The 21269-nt window shown below is 41.5% G+C and overlaps 1 protein-coding gene across 2 annotated transcripts in view; it reads left to right on the top strand.

Moving 5' to 3' along the window:
* The first annotated feature begins 28 nt into the window (after nucleotides 1-28).
* stard9 (StAR-related lipid transfer (START) domain containing 9) overlaps nucleotides 29-21269 on the top strand; it is a 39605-nt gene continuing 18364 nt past the window's right edge. Inside the window, exons 1-13 of one of the 2 annotated variants that reach the window (XM_085441623.1) lie at nucleotides 29-313; nucleotides 2479-2548; nucleotides 6163-6279; nucleotides 17105-17221; nucleotides 17408-17440; nucleotides 17566-17627; nucleotides 18378-18490; nucleotides 19617-19759; nucleotides 19912-19979; nucleotides 20175-20272; nucleotides 20404-20610; nucleotides 20761-20858; nucleotides 20948-21025. In XM_085441623.1, coding sequence (XP_085297749.1) covers nucleotides 267-313; nucleotides 2479-2548; nucleotides 6163-6279; nucleotides 17105-17221; nucleotides 17408-17440; nucleotides 17566-17627; nucleotides 18378-18490; nucleotides 19617-19759; nucleotides 19912-19979; nucleotides 20175-20272; nucleotides 20404-20610; nucleotides 20761-20858; nucleotides 20948-21025 — 1251 coding nt within the window. In that variant the 5' untranslated portion in view covers nucleotides 29-266. The remainder of the gene's footprint in view (nucleotides 314-2478; nucleotides 2549-6162; nucleotides 6280-17104; nucleotides 17222-17407; nucleotides 17441-17565; nucleotides 17628-18377; nucleotides 18491-19616; nucleotides 19760-19911; nucleotides 19980-20174; nucleotides 20273-20403; nucleotides 20611-20760; nucleotides 20859-20947; nucleotides 21026-21269) is intronic. The other variant, XM_085441622.1, reaches the window with a different exon arrangement.

The raw sequence follows: 21269 nt of genomic DNA, 5'->3' as shown, positions 1-21269 counted from the left end.
CATCCCCTCCCTCTCCTTCCATGTCTGCCCTGCAGGAAGTTTCACTTCTCTGCTGAGACTTTTGGAGACGTTCGGATTCTCGATCAGAAGTCGGGAGATGGCTTGAACAAGAGCGGGGGGGCTTACCGGACAACTTTGCCCCACTGTATTGGAGAAATATGAAGCGATGTTCACCATGCTCACATTAAAACCGTTATTTTACACTAAGTCCGACTTGGACAGCTGCTGAGTTGCGTGTAAAACCCCTCAAAACAACAACACACATCATGGCAAACGTAAAAGTTGCGATTCGAGTCCGACCTCTCAACGCGAGGTAAGTTCCCGAGTTAGCTTATCCAGCTAATACAACATAATTTAATAGTTTATTATTGTGTTATTGCTTCTTTGTGTCTGGAGTGCTGCTACCAGTATTTAAAACCATGCAATGTTGCCTGCTTCTTGGTGTGTTCAACAAGGCGTTATACTTCGTATGTTGCCCTCTTTTGCTTCTATTTTGTCCGTTTTGCTGCTTTAAATCGAAATCGAGCGTTAAACTAGCTCGTTAGCTAGCTCAGTACAACGCCGTGGTTTAAACGATGAGTGGTGCACATGTTGAATGATGACAACTGTGGCTGTCAGGGGTGCTGCCTACTAAATCAGCCTGTGTAGAGCTGAGTAGTAGTAGAAAAATGCAGGAAATATGTCTAAATTCAGGCAGGAAGTGAATGAATTACATTTCTGACTGACCCCTGCTTAAAGCCTCGTTTCGTGGCTTTTAGCTACAATCATATAAGTCATTATATTCCATTATGTCTGACAGTGTTATGCATATTCCATACAAAAACCTTTTTCACTTTGATCACATGGAAATGTGATGCATATTTTTTTAAGGCATTTGTTACCTTAAGGCAGGAAAGTTGGAATGAACACGTTGGTTTGGTTTAATTTTCCGCTTTATGTTTAGGTGGGAAGATTTTGTTACATTTTATAGCGCTATGAAATCTGCTGGAACTACCAAAAACACGCCAGGAGGTTTTAAAAGCTGCCATTTACATCAACAGGAAATTGCTACAGTATGTTAAATGCAGTTTGTTATTTTGAGGGGGTCTGGAGAAACACTTCAGACAAGTTCCATGGTGGTGTATTTAATTATTTTGAACTCTGGCTGGGTTGCTTAACCTCAGAGGCCACTACAGTACCGTAACAAAGCATTATTCAGGCTATGAAAGGCTGGACAATGATTCTTTCAGCTGGTCTTCCTGGTGTTTTACATAACAAAAGAATTTCTTATATTAAATGTTCACTGTCATGCAAATCTGTCCTTCCTGATTTGGGATTCTGACACCCTCATTTTGCTCATCGCTTTGAAGGATGTATTTCCTTCCTCTATATATTTGAATAAGGACCTGCTGTGTAACAGAGATAACATTTACACCAGCCAGGTCTGCATTCTTCATTCGACCTTGCATTTGAGCGTGTTGCTCTTCTGTTTTAGTTGACTGGCAGGATTCAGTAGGTGCCCCTGACAATGTGGGCAACATCTCACATATGCAAAAAAACAAACAAAACAAAACATGTCAGCCTGAGCTCATCTTAAGTTTGTATTAAAACACGTTTTTGTGCAAGGTTTACTGTTTTCCAGTCCCCAACCACCTCATGTACACGCTGTTTAGAGCCTAAGATTGAAGGTTGGTGGTTTTGGGTTGGGCCGCTGCTGGGGTTGGCAAAATGAGTCCCACGTGGTGAAGCACAGGGGGATGATTTACAACAGCCGCCTCGTGTGTCCCTAGCCCACCACAGAGATGGAGCTAGATGCCACTGCAGGCAGCATTTGCCATCATTATCACTCCTGGAGATCGAAATCCTCTCAGCTTCGTATTGTGATTGCCTTCAGTTTTGCTTGTGTTGCATCAGATTTGCTTGGTCCAGCTGCTGAAGCACACACATACACATACAGCGCACACAACGGATGACACAGTGGTCTTGATTACGCTCACAGAACCCTTGTGTGCTCTCTGGACTTTGTGGAAACGGCTCCAGCTGCATCTCAGACAAAGTTTTTGCAGAGCGTGTCGGGGTCTGTTTTCATTTGAATCTGGGACTGGTCAGTGGTGCACTTGTGTTGCAATTTCATGGATCACATGCGCACACACACACAATTCATTGTGTTAATTGTCATGTGATGGCCTCAAGGCGAGTGGAGCCAGCGTAAATTTATCTCGACACTCTCTGAATTATATCAGCTGCAGCAAAAGAGGATTTTTAAAACCGATTTGAAACAGTGTATAGGATGATTATACAGCTTCTGAATTTAGAGTGAAAATGTTCTTAAAGCTCTGTCTGGTTTGCATTTGAGGTGTGAGATCCTGGTCAGTACTGATAGCATCCCGTAGGGCCATTTCTCTCTAGTGGAAGCATCAACCTTCTCAGTTGTTACCCACACCTAATAATAATAATAATAATAAGCATACACTTTTTTTTTTCTTTTCTTACTCACAGGGAGAGCGCAGATGGAGGAAGGCTAGCTGTTCGGGTGGAGGATAAGTTTGTGAAGATCCGAAACGTGAAGGTGAGTAGTCCTGTATACAAGTGTGACAGAATGGGAGTTGCACATAGCAACAACAGGATGTTTACAGGCTTAGTTCAACTTTTCCCCCCTCCTTTAAGCTGCTTCTGTTTGTTGTACAGTATGTGTTGAGCTCACACACACACACACACACACACACACACACACACACACACACACACACACAGCATAGCGACCCTTCCTGTCGAACACATGCAGTCTGAGCCCTCGGTGCACAAATATAAACAACAGCGCAACTACGTCATACTTCAGATACCTCCCAAACATCTCCAAGAAGAAACTGTGAAAGATAAAAACACCATGCAGTAGCTTTACTGTTAAATTAGGGGGGTTTATGTGAATCTGGCATGTGGCTGGAGTTATTATTCGAGGTTTCATTGAAGTTCTTGACATTTGGAACTAATTATTTTGTGAGCTTACAGTCCTGTAAGCTGATACTTTCACCACATTACCAACCTGCTGTGTCATATAGCTGAGTAGGCATGTCTGATTGGTTGAGCTGCATTGCCTGCAGACAGTCTAATGCTGTCTCTACAGCTTCAGTATGGAAAATGTTACACTTTATTTCTGATTTGGAATATCTGTATGAGCTAATATAGAAGTGAGAAAGCTCTATTTAAAGGGTCTAGCCTGTGGAAACAACAGCTATTATTATGATTCAAAATGATAAAGGACTTTCAGCTTGAAACCATTTTTGAAACTCACATTTAATCTTAAAGAAATGCTTCTCTTTATTTGCATTTTGTTTTAAATGCATGCTTTCAGGAAGAAGGTTTGGGTGGTGGACTAGAGAATCTGTTGCACATGATGTGACAGGAGACAAACCACATATGGCCTCCCTCTGCCTTGGAAAGGGATCGTGAACCCACGGCTCTTGCAGATCTCATGGGAATAATTATTTATGGAAACTGGGACAGTTTTGGAGCGTTTGAGACAGAAATAATAAAGACTGGATTTCAGTCGCAGTAAACAGCAAGTGAAACAACCTATAAAGACCTACTGAAATTAGCCTGTGTAAAACAAGAAAGAAGTAAAGGATAATGTTTTACAAGTTGTCAGGTTTCTTTAATATAAGTTGTTGGAGCTTTGTCGTTCAGGAGATTTGCCAGGGGCTGGTGTTGCTCTTAGTTCATCCCTCACACTACAAGTTCATTGTCCGTTTCCTCACAGTGCACAGGGGTTAAGTAGTCATGCTTTCAGGCAACCCAATTGCTGTGAACAAAATTGAATCCCAGGGCTTAGTGCTGCCTAATGCTGCAGTCAGTAAACGATTACTTACACAGATGATAGAGTGGGCTACACCTACAAGACTCTTTTTCCAGCCCCCTTCTTGGTGCTTTTTTTTTTTTAACCAGCTGTAGTTGTGCTGTATTACAATGGAATCTGATCTGAACAAATGTAAACACAACATGTAATGTCAGCAACTTTCTCAATCTATTTATCAGTTCACCCCAACAAGGACTACTTTCACCTAGAACAGCAGAAAGAAAAAATAACCTTCCTCAAAGCCACTGTGTTCAGATATAATCTTTTATAATAATAGTAACATGCTATCTCATATACAGTACTGTGCAAAAATCCTGACAACCCCTGATTCATATTTTGCTAGGAAAAAAACATTAAATAGATGCAGTGTTTTATTAAAACATGTACTCATGTAAATGAAGATACAGTATATAAAGCAGAAACAGGGTTTGTGCAATTCTAACGAACTAACGAAGTCAATATTTAGACTGATCACGTTTATTCATCAACAAACCCAGAACACTCTCGGGAAAGCTTTCTTGTCATTACTTTTAAGTAGTCTTTGTGACATTTAAAGCACTGGTTAGAAAATGGTCGGACTTATGTACTGGAGTGAAAATGATTGAGCCCTTCAGATAGCTGGCTGTACCAAGGCCCAGTATAAGAAAATATAATGAGCTTAGTAGGTCTACTTTAAGTTAAATGATATAATGACATAAATATAATTATTACCTTTTCAACCACAGGCAAAATATTAGATTGGGAAATTAAGTGCAAGAACAATAATAAAACACAAATGTTATCATGAGCAGATGTAGCAGAGACTCATTGGATCCCCAGTAAATTGTAATGATTTTTTTATTTTACATTGCAGGCAGTGACTTAGAAGCATTGTTCAGGTGCTGGACTTTTCCAGTGCAGTTGTTACGCACGAGTGAATGCAAATGCTGCTGTGCTGTCTTTCCTCAGTTCAGGATTCACTTGCAGTAAGCAGAAAGTTGTGCAGTGTTAATGCACTGTGGCAAAGAAAGAACTGGAGTAGGAGTAAGCTTGTTGCTAATGAATGGAAAAAGCTTGCTTGCAATTCCACACTGTTGTTTAGAGCCTCATAAACAATGTCCATAGTACTCACTTCATGACTGGGATGTTTGGTTTCATTTTCTTGTTTTTTCATGTTATTAAAAGCATGCACGCTGTAAAGTCTGTCACTATGCTTATTTGTATAAGGTAGAATTTAGTACTTACCAGAGATGGGCAGTAACGCGTTACTGTAATCTGATTACTTTTTTCAAGTAACGAGTAAAGTAAGGGATTACTATTGCAAAAACGGTAATTAGATTACCGTTACTTTCCCGTAGGAACGCTGCGTTACTGCGTTACTAAAACCGTGATTTTTTTTTGCGAGAATGTCTCATGACAGTGACGTAAGCGAGTGCGACGTTAGTGACAACAGCTGTGTGCAGGTCAACAATGGATCATATATCGAGTGCAGGAGAGAGTATGAGCGTGCAGCGTTTAAAGCGTGGAAGTACTGACCTTACTTTGAGTTTGATTCCATAAAAAGTGACAAAAACATTAGTGTCCGTTGTGCGTAGGAAGAAAACTTTTTACAGTGAAAACCCCCCCCCTAAACTTCCAAGCAAGCACCGAGTGCACAACGACGTAATGGGAAACTCACAGAGAAACTCGCGGATTCATCAACTGACCGCGGCACACCTGCACCAGGGTAAACCTCCGCCTACCGCAGTCCTGCTTTACAGGTGAAAATAGAGCAACAGGACCGCTGAGTCTTTGACTTTATTTATTTCCTGCTGTGTTTTACTTGCATCTATTTGAAAGAGTGAGTGTAAACACAAAAAATATTTTATTTTATGTGCTGGAATGTGCAGAAAATAGGTTTAAATGTTAAACTAATTTATTCAAGTCAGAGAATGTTGCAGATAATTACATTTTTGCTTGATGCATAAAGTTAAAAGATTAAAACTGATAAAACAAGTTAAAAAAAAGAGACTTTTCCATTTGATTACATTTTGTATGATGGATTATGCAGAAAAAGTTGAATTGGGCTGAAAGATCTATCGCTTTATCACCTCTTCAGGTTGTAAATCGTGTTTTTAAAAAGTAACTAAGTAACTAAGTAATTAATTACTTTTGAAAATAAGTAATCAGTAAAGTAATGTAATTACTTTTTGGGGAAGTAATCAGTAATTAGTTACTGATTACTTTTTTCAAGTAACTTGACCAACACTGGTACTTACTGGCCGTGCTGCTTTACTGTGGTAAGCATTGTTACTTATGTATCTTAAATGTAGACTAATTATATGTCTTACACTTTTATCTCCTTCCTAAAGTTGGATGGACGGACAGAAGGAGCTGTAGATTCCAGGGAGAAGCTTCTGGAATTTTGTTTTGACTACTGCTACTGGTCGGTGGATCGCGCAGACCCTCACTATGCATCGCAGGAGGAGGTAATGACCTAACTCACTGTGATTATGTTACTCACCGCAAATAACATGGTATCCTAAGTCATTATTTTTACAAAGGTGGTTGCTCACTGACTTATTGGTGGTAGTTATTTATGTTGTAAGCATCTACACAGTATATTAAAACACCAGAGTCTATGTCTATCATTTAGCCTCAAACATAACCTTTCTGTAATGTTAAGCCTGCAGTTCAGACCTTTAAATCCACAATCAAAATTTAACCAAACAGAATGCTCTAAAATTCTTGAATATACAGTGGGGCAAAATAGTATTTAGTCAGCCACCGATTGTGCAAGTTCCCCCACTTAAAATGATGACAGAGGTCAGTAATTTGCACCAGAGGTACACTTCAACTGTGAGAGACAGAATGTGAAAAAAAAATCCATGAATCCACATGGTAGGATTTGTAAAGAATTTATTCGTAAATCAGGGTGGAAAATAAGTATTTGGTCAATAACAAAAATACAACTCAATACTTTGTAACATAACCTTTGTTGGCAATAACAGAGGTCAAACGTTTACTATAGGTCTTTACCAGGTTTGCACACACAGTAGCTGGTATTTTGGCCCATTCCTCCATGCAGATCTTCTCGAGAGCAGTGATGTTTTGGGGCTGTCGCCGAGCAACACGGACTTTCAACTCCCGCCACAGATTTTCTATGGGGTTGAGGTCTGGAGACTGGCTAGGCCACTCCAGGACTTTCAAATGCTTCTTACGGAGCCACTCCTTTGTTGCCCGGGCGGTGTGTTTTGGATCATTGTCATGTTGGAAGACCCAGCCTCGTTTCATCTTCAAAGTTCTCACTGATGGAAGGAGGTTTTGGCTCAAAATCTCACGATACATGGCCCCATTCATTCTGTCCTTAACACGGATCAGTCGTCCTGTCCCCTTGGCAGAAAAACAGCCCCATAGCATGATGTTTCCACCCCCATGCTTCACAGTAGGTATGGTGTTCTTGGGATGCAACTCAGTATTCTTCTTCCTCCAAACACGACGAGTTGAGTTTATACCAAAAAGTTCTACTTTGGTTTCATCTGACCACATGACATTCTCCCAATCCTCTGCTGTATCATCCATGTGCTCTCTGGCAAACTTCAGACGGGCCTGGACATGCACTGGCTTCAGCAGCGCAACACGTCTGGCACTGCGGGATTTGATTCCCTGCCGTTGTAGTGTGTTACTGATGGTGACCTTTGTTACTTTGGTCCCAGCTCTCTGCAGGTCATTCACCAGGTCCCCCCGTGTGGTTCTGGGATCTTTGCTCACCGTTCTCATGATCATTTTGACCCCACGGGATGAGATCTTGTGTGGAGCCCCAGATCGAGGGAGATTATCAGTGGTCTTGTATGTCTTCCATTTTCTGATGATTGCTCCCACAGTTGATTTTTTTCACACCAAGCTGCTTGCCTATTGTAGATTCACTCTTCCCAGTCTGGTGCAGGTCTACAAAACTTTTCCTGGTGTCCTTCGAAAGCTCTTTGGTCTTGGCCATGGCGGCGTTTGGGGTCTGACTGTTTGAGGCTGTGGACAGGTGTCTTTTATACAGATGATGAGTTCAAACAGGTGCCATTCATACAGGTAACGAGTGGGGGACAGAAAAGCTTCTTACAGAAGACGTTACAGGTCTGTGAGAGCCAGAGATTTTCCTTGTTTGAGGTGACCAAATACTTATTTTCCACCCTAATTTACGAATAAATTCTTTACAAATCCTACCATGTGAATTCATGGATTTTTTTTCACATTCTGTCTCTCACAGTTGAAGTGTACCTCTGGTGCAAATTACTGACCTCTGTCATCATTTTAAGTGGGGGAACTTGCACAATCGGTGGCTGACTAAATACTTTTTTGCCCCACTGTATTACTTTTGAATGCAGTCTAATAGATAAAAATATCCATGTATTTTTGGTGAACAGGATCTGGTTTGATGTGTAGTTGTTTGCACTGCAGCATTGCCCAAAGCTGTTTCTTGTTTTCGTGCCATATTACATGCACTATTGTGGGTGGACACTGTGTGTGCGCTGATCCAAGTTTTGGCCACAAGTTGACTCTGGGCAAACCGAATCTCCAAAAGAAGAACCCAGAGGAAGCACGGTCCTTGTAGACAAACCACAACAAGAAGGGTGTGTGTTGTTTTCTATGTTTTTACACAGACGGCCACTCGGGGGACGTGATATCAGCTCCATCTGTTACCCTGCAGTCTCTTTGCCTCAGAAATGGCATGGCTAGAGTCGGCTTGCTTTTCATGTCCTGACTGTGACTGGGTGATTAGATATCTTCGCACTGCTTTGATTGGAGAGTGTTACTGGAACCTGAGATGGGCTTGAGATTAAGACGAGGTAGTGCCCATTTTTCAAGGAAATTTCCTCATATGGATTTTTCTTATTACACATAGGTTTGTCTCATTATGAATTTCTTTTTCCGTCACGTTTTACTTAGCGCAAAAGCTTAACAAAAAAACCTTTGGTTTTAGAGCCAGTCCACTTATTCTGTCCTTTGTTAATGGGGTTTCCTTCTCTGCCACGCCCTCTGTGCTGCACTCCACTCTTGTCAGTACTGCTTTTGTATGTGTTTGAGAAAGACTGGGCTGTGCCAATGGCCCACACACTGCACAGAACTATAGACAACACAACACTTCTTCCTGTCTCTGCTTCTGGCTTTATCCGCTTGTGTCCTCAGCGGAATCGTGTCCAGTCACAGTGGCCTGAAGACATTCCGCTGATGGCCTGGTGTGGGAGAAAGGGCACCAGTGATGGACTGAGCTGCTGGATTTAAATCTGACCTCCTTTCCAGAACTAGAGTCCAAAGCATTGTCTCCTCAATAGATTATGTATATCGTCATGTCAGCTGCTTACTGATCAGACATTATAGTTGAAAATGTTTAAACTGAGGGTTTCTCTGATGGATTTGATGACACAAGGCCTGATGTAAAAAGGAGAAAAGACTGATTGCATGCTGCAGGGCAAGAACCATGATTAATGGCGCATTGCCAGGTAGACTTACATGTTCAGAAACCAGTCGTAACTATGTTACCAAACAAACTGGCAACCGAACTTTGCAACAATGCCCTGTTGTGCTACCTCATTTAACTGCCATTACATTTTGGTCATTGCTCCAACGTCACCCCTATGGATTTTGTTGTTTTTGTTTCCTAGCTTAATGAGGTGATGCTATTTTTTGCCAGTGCTGGATTTCTCATAGTTTCTACTCAAGCAAATTATATTTTTGCATACTTTACTTTTTTTTCATAGCAGGAAAACAGACTTTGCCTTGCATGCAGTGTAGTTCCCAGGAGACTGAGACAATCTGAAACAGTGGGGGAATGAGACATGGAGAAACTGGATCTTAACTCCTGCTTTTCCAGTCCAGCAGGACTATCTCACCACTCCCACCTCCCCTCTCCTCTCCCCATGGATACATGCCTGCTGCTCTGTGCTGTCCACTGTACATGTCCATGCATCACTGATAGTTTACACTAGATGCTTGTAGTGTCTTCCAGCTTCATACACGGTTATAGTGAAGAGTGAAGACAGAAATGTAGTGTCTTATATCTGATTATATCTGATTCTTTTCAATGAGGACTGTTCACAAAAAGTTGACCTTTTAGGTCGGGAGGTTTGGTGTTTAATATTTATGTTTATAGGAGAAGGCTGAGTAGGGAGGAATGAGAATGGCTTTGCCCGGTGATGAAGGGTAAGATTTTGGAAGAGATTTATAATGCATAATGAAAGCCAGCTGTTTGGCTAATGTAGCAAAACAAGTGGGACTATTTGTCTAAATGGTGCCTTTGTTTTTGGCTTAGATATTAGGCAAACAAATATTATTTCCCCCTTATTTATTACCACAAACCCCTCAGCTTGTTTATTGCTTCGGTCTGTAAGAAACATGGAAGGGAAAAATTAAAGAGACGCAGCGGATTTGAGTTTGGATAGAGACAAATGGCAAGAGAAAGTGATTAGAGACAAAGAGGGAATGCTGCTGAGGAGGAGGGGATATGGGCCGGGGGTCCGCTGTGCCTCTGCAGCCCCCCAGCTCTCCCCTGCCAAACTCACAGCTGCCTCACTAAGCAATTTTTCACAGTCAAATTTCAGTGTGACAACGTCACTGCTGAGGATTCAGCTCGGAGCACAAGGTTTTCTGTTGATTGCCTAATGGACTCAGATTGCAGGGGCTTTCCCCTCCCTGTCATCTGTATCTCTGACTTTTGTCAGTGTGCTGTGCGATTTAAATATGGCAGCAGTGTTTCTAGGTCTGTGTGTCAGTGGTGCTGCAGAGCGAGGGGAAGAATGGCTTCTCTGTGCATTGGAATAATCCTTCACACGCATGTGAGCAGTCGGCCGAAGCAACAGCCAACAGCCCTCTTCAGGCTGGTTTGAATTATCTACAAACATGGCACCAAATAGACCACATGATGTCAGCATAGAAATCTGAGATCTATGCCATATGGGTGCAGTGTGAGCACCTGTGTTTTATGGATACTCTGCCCTCACTTTTTCTATCAGCGAGGGAAGCAGATGAAAGGAATCATTTACGACAACGAGTTAAAGTGTGTACATAGAAGCGTACCACAAAGGATGCGGTGAAGTCATTTGAAGACAACTGTAAACTTCAAATGGAGCCTCCTCTCTGTAACATGTTCACTGTGCACACTTTAGTTGCTGTAGAAAGAACCTTGTGTGTGTGTGTGTGTGTGTTATTTAAAATGGGACACTTGTTACTGTTTTATTTATAGTAGACATACAACATTGATATGTTAGTGTATTATGAAGTGTGGTGTGAACGTGTGGACCTCTGGAAGAGCAGCTGCTACTCTATAAAAGCTAATGGGGAGCTAACAATATTGGTGTATTTCAAGCCTATCTGTAATGATACTGCATAAGTCTGGTCCCTAGTAAATGCGACTATATACTGAGCCACTCTAACCTACCCATGGGGGATATCACACAAGGCTCCCACCAGTCTGAAGCCTGCAGAAATAATTCCCAGCTTCCCATAAAGATTGTAATATGCAGGTCCACTGTACAGTGTTCTGCTTTGGCCTATTTAACAGCGATATGAGGGGGAGGAGCAGCAAGTCCCCAAACTCTTTCCAGATATGGTTTTATTTATTTGTGTTAAGCCTTGCCTTTGCCACAGTAGTTGCATCAGAAGTCAAGGCAAAATGAAGTGAAATACACTGTTGGAGTGCCCCCTGCCTTCATTTTTCTTCACTTCCCCTCCTCTGCTCTGCTTTTCTTTCCCTGGTGCCCTTCATCATGTGTAGGGATGCCTGAGTAATGAAGAGCAGCCTATCTGTTTGGCCTGCACATCTCTGTCTTTCCCCCTCCCTCTCATACAACCTCTCTGCTCTTCCATGCTAATTTGACCTACAAATTCTGTCCAAGTGTGACAAACGAGAGCGTTGTTGAACTCTGGCCAAACAGCTTCCTCTGTGTCTCTTCTTGCTGCTTGTGATTCAGCCTCTGCTGCCCGTGTCCTCGCGCTCCCTTTTTCCTCTCTGTGATGTTCCCTTTCCCTTTTCTCTCTCTTTCTAATCTAACTCTATAAACCCAGATTCCTTGCAGGAAGGACAAAGATCTCCTGTGACATCTTTTTTTTTTGTTGTTGTCCCATGTCTAAACAAAGGCATTTAGTTTTGCTCAGGGCCCAGCTGTTGTGTTTGTGTAACCCACTTGGAAAGTGTAGGACGGGAACTGAGTGACCCTTATCTTTGCTGCAGCTGTCCACCTCTGGACAGAAAACTGGGAGTAAAACCATTTTCACATGCAGACTCTCAGCTATGCATTGCTGTTGGTGACGCCCCTCTTGCCCGATCCTTTTGGTTGCGTCACACTCGGCTAAAGCAACGAGAAGCCAAAGTTTTAAATGTGGTTAAATGCTTCGCTCTGCTGGCCGTTTGCCATCACCCTTGACGACATTTACACGTATTTACACACAGACACGCTACACATAAATACTTCTCTGGGGTTTAGCGCAAAGCAGGCCACATAAAACCAGACCAGCAGTTGGCACTTCCACAGTGAGCGATTACAGGACTTAACTCAATACAGAGGCATTATTCCATGACTTTTTTTCCCACCGTATTGCTGTATTTCTGTGCAGGAATCGCTTTTTCGTCAACCTTTCTCACCCACTTCATTTCCTTCCACCACTTTTCCCTTCTAGTTTGTTACCAAGCCACAAACTAGGCTCTGTGTTTGGGAAAAATTAGTTTTGCTCCGTGTTTTAAAACAAACTTGAACACAGTATTTGCCAGATCTCTGGCATAAAAAACAGCCAGATTCTTGTTTTACAGATCTGCTCCAGCTTACTTTGATGCGCATGAGGTAACTCAGGATTTTAGGTCTGTTGCTTATATAAACTTTTAGTAGATAGATACTAGACAGGACTCACCACTTGTTTAAAAAAAGCTGTAGTAAATATCACGTGGCACCATTTTAATGTAACATTTCTTTGCTTAAGTTTCATCATAATTTGAGGCCGCAAATGCATTTTATTAAGAGATAACGGTGTGCACAGTCTATTCTTGCACAACCAAGTGTTTCACTTAGTGCATCCCTGCGTAGCTGGATGATAAAAATAATATTATGTGATCTGCATTTTAAGTAATCTTTCCTCTGGAGGCTCTGAAGGCAGTTTTTCTCCATATTCTTCTTGATAATGTTTTTGTTTTCCACACTGAAGAGAGGGATTTAGCTTCTGCTAGATCTGGAGCCCTTCTGCTTTCCTCTTTCCTGCTTACTGTGTTTTGACAGTGACTCTGACCGGTGTTTCCTTCATTTAGAATGAAATCTATATTTTGCTTTTTCATTGTTAGATTGTTTTTCCTCAGAGGGCAACGCTTTTGTCCTTGTTTTGGTTGCTGTTTCGGCAGCCACTTAACTGGTCAGATGCAGACATGGGCGCGTGCACATGCAGCGACCTTCCTGTTCATTGTGGTGTTTAGTTTCTGTCTGTTTTGAGGAGTTGATCAAGCCTGCACATTTGCTGTCGCCTTGGCCTGGAAATTTCAGTCTCCAGACTATTTCTTTATTCCAGAAATGCCATCTGCCTCATATCTCACCTGCTTTGTTAAGCCAGAAATGCATCCTAATGCTGCAGGGTGTTGCAAACTGGGAAAGTAGGTTGTGACAGAAAGCCATTGTGTTCACTGAAGCAGGTTGAGTACAGTGACACAAATTACAGTTTACTGATTTTAATTTGGTGTGACAATGGCGACAAACAACGGGGTCACTTTAATATTTCCTGACACTGGCTGTTGAGACAAAACTCACACACAATGTTATTGTGTCAAGAAGCTGAATTAAAGTCGAGCTTCTTCTTGTGGTTTTTACAATATATAGTCAACTTTGAATAAAAACAGTACAAATTTCTTGGTAGAAACAGAAAACAATAGTAATGGTTTACTAGACAGTACAGAGACAGTCAGGTTCAAAGGAGCGAAAAGTTAAAGGAAAGTTCCTGCTCTTTGTGCTAAGCCTGGAGGGACACTAGGCCTTGTTGTAGAGGCCTTGTTGTAGCCCCCATAGAGTGAATTTAACAGGGTCAACTTTAACAAGGACTGTATTGATTCTCTGTGTTTGAGAGGGGAGACGTTGTCTGTGTCTGTTTTTCAATAGCACCATGAGGACAAGACAGAGGCGGCAGTGCTTTTTGTCTTCATGTTTAAGCCTTCATTCAGCTAAGAGGCAGGGGGTAACACTTGGTGGTCTGCACCCAAGTGGGCTGCACACTTTGGCATTTGTAGGAATGAGAACCGTTATTGAGCTACAGTTGCACAGTTAAGGTGCTTTTACTTTCAAATGATCTCTTTGTATCAAATATTACACTTTACTTTGGCTTTATTCTATTATTTTGATCTTTCTCTGTATACAGTATATCATACTGTATATTAAAAGTCAGTTACAAATTATATTCTTACTATCAAGACCCCAAAAGGTTTTAAGAACAGAAGTTAGCTTAAAGATCTTCTGCACTAAAGATGGTTAAAATAAATTCCTAATTTGGAGGGAAAATTATGATTTAGGTATTTCTACCTGTGTGTCTGTAGAGTGATTTATGAGGCCATTCAGAAAAACCAGCCGTCATGGAAACACTTTTACAAGCTGGATGTGGCTCTTTCTGTACATTTCTTTAAGCTGCATACATTTTCATGGTTTTTATTTCAGAAGTGGCATGTGGTGCTAGTTAATATTTGAAGCAGGTGTTTACTATTTATATAAAAGTTTGACAGTTTGCTTTCTTGCTGTTTTTTTGCTACAATAACACGATATGCTGTTGGTCTCTGCGTGAGCTTCGCTCCATCATGTCAGTGCTAAATATTTTACTTGTCTGAGAAAACCCAAGGCTGTTGAATATTACCACACAACCTCACACAGTCCTAAGAAGAACTAGATGACCACTGAATACATTCAGAGTACTTTCACAAGGCTTGAGTCTTTCACAAGAGTTTTCAGCCACATCCAACTTAAATCTGGCCTTGCAAAATTGTGGGAATAGAGTATATACAGGCTTAACTCCAGGTTCTCGCATATCGTCAAAGCAGTTGGTAGTGTGATACACATGTGTGCACACACACAGGAGGCATGTTAAAAGTATTCCTTGATCTTTGGAGGTTGTGGTAGCTTTGAGAGGAATCCTCCTCTCTTCTCTGTGTACCCACCACCAGTCTCCATGGTCCAAACTTGAGCCTGGGGGCCTGGGAAAGAAAACCCCTCTCTGATCCCAGGGTGTGTTATGGTTTTTGGGGGAGAATGTGCATCTCAGGTCTGGTCTAGCTCAGGTTCCCAATGCCCCCAAAGGTATGTGTTGCTTTTGGACATAGCTTTTGGGTTGCAGCTGAGGCCACATGTCCTCAGAAACGGGTTTATTGATCGGTTGTATACAATGGACAACAATCAAGTGATTTATAATTTGCCCAGTCGTTGTTCATCTAACCTGCATGCACATAGTTGTCTGTATAGTACATTTTATAAGTGATAAACAACCACTTTGCTTCATAGAGCCTGTTCCCATAATAGAAGATGTTTGGCTTCGCTAAGAATCATAATAAATATTTGCTGATTCTACACCTCTGTGATGCCAGGCGAAGCTTTTGAGCTTAATTGGTACTAAAGGGTCGAACGCATTCCAATAAAATATCCCCCAAATTCAGGATTCTGACCCCACCATTCACATGTTACAGGAGAAAATGAGATTTGCCAGAAAAGGGAGTGTTTTTCCAGTCTTCTCTTGTCCATGTTTGGTGAATCTGTGTGAACTGTAGCCTCAGTATCGTCTTCCTAGCTAACAGGAGTGTCACCTGCTGTGGTCTTCTGCTGCTGTAGCCCATCTACTTGAAGGCTCCACATGTTGTGCATTCAGAGATGGTCTTACACATATCTTGACTGTAAAGAGTGGTTACAGCATTTGAGTTAGTGTCGCCTTCCTAGCTTGAAGACGTCTGGTCATTCTCCTGTGACCTCTGGCCTCAAATACTCGTTGTTTTTGCTTTCCCAGAGAACTTCTGCTCACTGGATGTCTCTCTTTTTTTTTTTTTTTTTTTTTTTACATTATCTGTAAAGCCTAGAGATAGTTTGAACTGGAGCGGGTCCTCTTGACCATGTCTACATGCCTAAATGCATTGGTTTTCTGCACTGTGATTGGCTGCTTAGAGAGCTTGTGTTCAGGAGCAGTTGAATTGGTGTACTGCAACAGGATTTTTCACTTTGTATATGTTTATTGAGTTTAAACAACAACTGAGAAGAGCCCAGCTGCTGAGATAATGTCTTAATTGTTTTTGCACAATAGCCATATGCTCATTGGAAAACAGATTTCTTGTCCATAAATTATGACTGTGTAAGATTAGTATCTTAATAACTGTTGAAAGTTGTCAAGCTTAAAATCCTGATTGTTTGCTGTGCTGATCGTAAAGCTCTTTGAGGCCTAATCATGATTTATGATTCTATATAAATAGAAATGACTTCACCTCAGTTTATAAGACTTTGTTATTCAACCCTTATTTGGTATTTACTGCCTATTACTCCATGATTTTAAGACAGAGGCTCAACATCCTGGATTACTGTTATATAATATATCTGTTTAGATTTTCATCTGTTTTGACATAAATGCAAGTAATAAAAAGCTAATTTGTAAAAATGCAAGTTTGGATTGATAGCAAATTCTCCTACACTACTATATCTCTGCTGCAAACACAAAATGATATGACTGCATTTCATTTGCCAGTATAGGTTTCAGGAAAAGTCTTTGTTCTCCTATAAAAATAAGTAGTTGAGATTTGGCCTTGTGCTGGTCATCTGCATGCTCTGGAGCTCAGATGCAGACACAGTAAGAAGGAAAACAAGAGGCCTCAGTTGATTGTTTTAGCGGGGCTTTCCGGGATCCCCTGTCCGAGGACTTTGCTGTTAGTCAAAGTTTATTTTCCTGACCCAGCCATTTTTCAGTCTTTTTGCCCTCACATTTGTTTCTCTTACATCTGCACTCTGCAAAATTGTTTACCTTGAGTATTAGCTGACCTCCATGCTCCCTGCACAAATACATCAGCAGGAAGGAACATTACCTCCCCACCACTGGCCTCATGCCACAGCATTGTGATCAAGAAACCTTAGTGTAAATCTATACTCGTGTAAAACACAACTGCAGTGCAGATCAAGGGCTTTCAGTTACATTGTAAACAACCCAGCAGCCCCTACTTGTTTTATTAAAATAATCTTCGAAGGGATGGAAGGGAGGAATCCAGGTGTGCTTTTTAACTCTGCATACTCTTTGTGCATTTCTGGTTAAGGGAGTGTGTGTATGTGTTAATTTCTTCAGGTGTTCCAGGACCTGGGTGTGTCGGTACTGTCCGGAGCTTCTGAGGGCTACAATGTGTGCCTGTTTGCTTATGGTCAAACAGGATCTGGAAAGACTTACACCATGATGGGGACGCCGGTGAGGAGAGTCCTGGAATCACTGCACAATATTAGATGCACTTTTTTCATGCCTTAGTTAATATTATAAAGGACATTGAAGGGTCCAGCTCATGCTACGCAGGCAGAAAATGCTTTGTTTTATAAATCTTTCGGTTGTGGCCCACACGTTAATGTTGGTCACTCTTTTTTTTTCAATTTTCTTTAGGACTCCATGGGCTTGACTCCTCGCATTTGTCAGGTAAGGTGGTTGATTAATACTCAACTCAGGTGGCGACACGAATGAAGTGAACATGCTGAACATTCATCTTCCTGAGTATCTAGTATTGTAGGTTGAAGTAACCTGCTGATCTTCTTTCCTCCCAGGGTCTCTTTCAGTCTGAAGACACTTTTTCAGATGGGCAGAACTCAAGCAGAGTGGAGATCAGGTACTTCTTTATTGCAGAGATCTGTGTCTTCTGATTCTAATCAATTTAATTGGGCCTTTTGTTGAAGTTTAATTCAAATTAGACAAGAGTTTATGGTGCAGTTATGCTGAAAAACTGTAGCCAGCAAAATTAAAACAGGATTCATTTCTGTTTTAATTTCTCTGGGAAAATTTGTTCATTTTAAGCTCTTCCTGCCCTTCACTCATAAATGTTAAATGGACTTGCACGTCAGTGGAGACGGAGCACCAGGCTGGAAAGACTTTGGGTTCAGTGTCTTCTCCAAGGACACTTTGGTTTGCGGAGGGGCCAAGGATCAAAGTACTAACCCTGCCATTAGTGGACACCTGAGTACACGCCACTTGAGCCAAAGCTGCAGTATGGTTATTACAAGGAAAAATACAGGGTTTTTTACAATTTGAAGATTACAATCTCTCTAGCATACACACTGTTTCCCAGTTATTTGATTTGCTAAGCAGTTTAAAACACTGCCCGGGTAGCCATGATTACTACCTGGCTGAACTACAGCCAGCTTTTATTGTGTTTTCTAAGCTCTCAAAAAATAGAGCAGAAATAAAAACCTCAGAAGAGTAAAATTTAAGACATAGACATACAGATAATGAATGGAGTAGATTTAGCCAGACATGTGGTGTGCATCTAAGTGACGTTAGGGATATAAAAGACTTTAAGCTGAACTTATATTGAAGCTGATTTTTTTTAAACTTCTGCCTCCTTATTTCTCTGTCCTTGCAGCTTCTTGGAGATCTATAACGAGCGTGTAAGAGATCTGCTGAAGGGAGGAGAGCAGAAGAAGAAAGCCACACTGAGAGTTAGAGAACATCCTGAGAAAGGACCCTATGTACAAGGTGAGTTTTCATTCCTTTCCACTGCTAGACAGAAGAATGATAAATCTACATTAAAAACCCCTAAAATCAAGATGAACAAATTGCATTACAATGTTTAAAACATGACGTAGCAGTTCCAGGTGATGATGCACTAAATGTTGATCTAACGGACCAGCTTCAAGGAGACACAAATCCCTTTGGGATTGCATCAGGAAGGGCATCCGGTGCAAAAAATCTCCCAAATTAAACAGACAGTGACCCCTTGTGAGTAGGGGAGCAGCCAAAAGTATCTTGCATGAATGCACACTCAAGTAGAAGTCAGAAAAAATTCTCTAAGATGTCTTGTTTGTGTTGTTTACAAGTTACAAGTCTTCTTCTGTTTTTGATTTAGTTTTAGTCACATCTATTTTTAGTTGTTAGATTCCTGTTGCTTCTTTTATTTCACCTTTTCTCTTTTCCCCTTCATCTCTTCATCTTTTCCCTCTCGTTCCCTCCATTTCTTTCTCTCCTTGTCATCCGCCGGACTCTCCGTATTCAGAGCCCCACATCCACTCATTGTCTGTATCAGGAGAAATCCCACTTGGCCAGAGGAAGTGAAGTCATTTCCTTGTGGTTCCAAGCAGTTCCACACACATCATATCCCATTTAGGTTTTCCAAATTCTACTTCTAATCCCTCAGTGCTTTTCCATCCAAACACTGTTTTGCTGCCACTCCTGTTTTCCTTAAACAATTTAACTCTTTGTATTGACCAGCTTAGAGTTAACAAAGAGGAAGAGGCTAAATGATGAGCCAAGAGGCTCCATGATGATCTGTGTGCACATGTTTAACAGCTTTTTAAGTTGGTGATTCATGCCTGGAAGTAGAGCATTGTTAGAAACTGTTGTTTCTAGATGCTGTGGGAAATATTAAAAAGCACATGGTGGGAGCAAGGATTGATGCATTTCCTGTTTGTGTCTCTTTTTTATACTTCTTTCCTCTTAACATTTTAATCCCTGCAAATAATCAAAGCAGCTTTTTTGTCTCATCTCCATTCAGTTTCATGTTTTTAGAAGTTTTGTATGATGTAGAATAAAAATCGGACTGTGTTCAGTCTTGCTCGGGGTTGACCAATACAAATTATCATTCTCTTTGCGTCCCTCCCATCAGACCTTTCATCACATGTGGTCTCAGACTGCAAACAGGCCATAGACCTTCTGGAGGAAGGCATCGCCAACCGCATCACCGCAGCAACCCACAACCATGATGCCAGCAGCAGATCCCATGCAATCTTTACGATTCAGTACACACAGGTCATCTCACTCAGACTCTGCATGTTGTGCTGTTACTTTTTTCCAGATATTCTCATAATACTCCAGAGTATTGAATTTGTATGACGACTGTATAACTGACCACTGATCAATATGCAGACTTTGGGTTATTTACTTTTGTCTTTTCTCTTTAGGCTATCCTAGAAAACAACCTTCCTTCTGAAACTGTCAGCAAGATTAACCTGGTCGACCTGGCTGGGAGGTGAAAATGTTATTTCCTGCTGTCGTGTGCCCTATTTTTTCTCCTTCAGCATTGTTTAAGCCCAAATCGTTGACAAAAGTGCCCCCTAGTGGATACTGACTCTTGCCCTCACTTTGCTGAACTCCCTATTTCACACATTTTTTAGTCATTTTTTATTGATATGATGTTATACTTTGTTTTTGTTGTGTCTACCAGTGAGAGAGCAGATCCCCACTACTGCAGGGATAGACTGACAGAGGGCTCCAACATCAACAAGTCTCTGGTTACTCTAGGCATTGTCATTTCAGCTCTTGGTAAATAAAATGTTTTAGTATTTTTATTTCACTTGAATAAACTTCCACAAAATTCACATCTATTCTCTTGTGTTCTCTCCTGTGCTTGCTTTTTGGCACATCCTTCAATCTTTTTGCCACCACCTCCGCAGCTCAGAACTCACAGATGTCAAGCAGCTGCCAGAGTATCAACAGCGTGGCCTCTGAGGGCGATGGTAGCACAGTGGGTAGCCACAGCAGCTCGCTGTCTGGAGGTGGAGGTGGGAGGAGGCACTGCTTCATTCCCTACAGAGACTCAGTCCTGACATGGCTTTTGAAAGACAGTCTGGGTGGAAACTCCAAAACCATTATGATTGCAAGTGAGTTCAAACTGAGTGATTCCACAATAAATTTTTATTTTCATATATATTCTAAAACTGTATTTAAGAAAACTGACCACCTTATGCCACGTAATGTGAGCGTTAACTGCTGCTGGCTTGTGTGCGTTTCGCGTGTATTTTCTCTTGCAGCGGTCTCACCCTCTGCCAGCAGTTATAACGAGACCCTGAGCACCCTGCGCTATGCTGCCCATGCCAGAAATATTGTCAACAAGCCTCGGGTTAATGAGGTTAGCGGCTGTTTGGAGTCAGATGCCAAGGTTTAATGTTTGATCTAATTGTTTGGATTAGGTTAACGTGCACTTTGATTTCTGTGCAGGATGCGAATGTTCGGCTGATCAGGGAACTGAGAGAGGAGATTGACAGGCTGAAGAGCATGCTGCTCAGCTTTGAAATGGTATGGTGACCTTTTATCGCTAGAGCGTGTCTCTAACTCTCCCAGGGAGACACTTGGCTGCGTTCACTCCCTTAAAAAAAAAAATCCTTCTTAGTACTGTAAGGCTTTGTATAAAAGAGATTCTCACATTACACATTTTTCTACCAAATCCTTAATACAGTGTTTTATATCTTGGTGACATTTCTAATCCCCTTAGGTGGGCAGGACTGAATTGCATTGTAATGTCTGTGTGACATTTTCCTTT

Source organism: Copadichromis virginalis, linkage group LG19 (genome assembly GCF_057382275.1).
Source record: "Copadichromis virginalis isolate Kocher_CV1m ecotype Utaka linkage group LG19, C_Virginalis_male_GT1.1, whole genome shotgun sequence".
NCBI lineage: Eukaryota > Metazoa > Chordata > Actinopteri > Cichliformes > Cichlidae > Copadichromis > Copadichromis virginalis.
The sequence above is the reverse complement of the archived record's forward strand: the minus strand, read 5'-3'. Positions and strand labels throughout refer to the sequence as shown.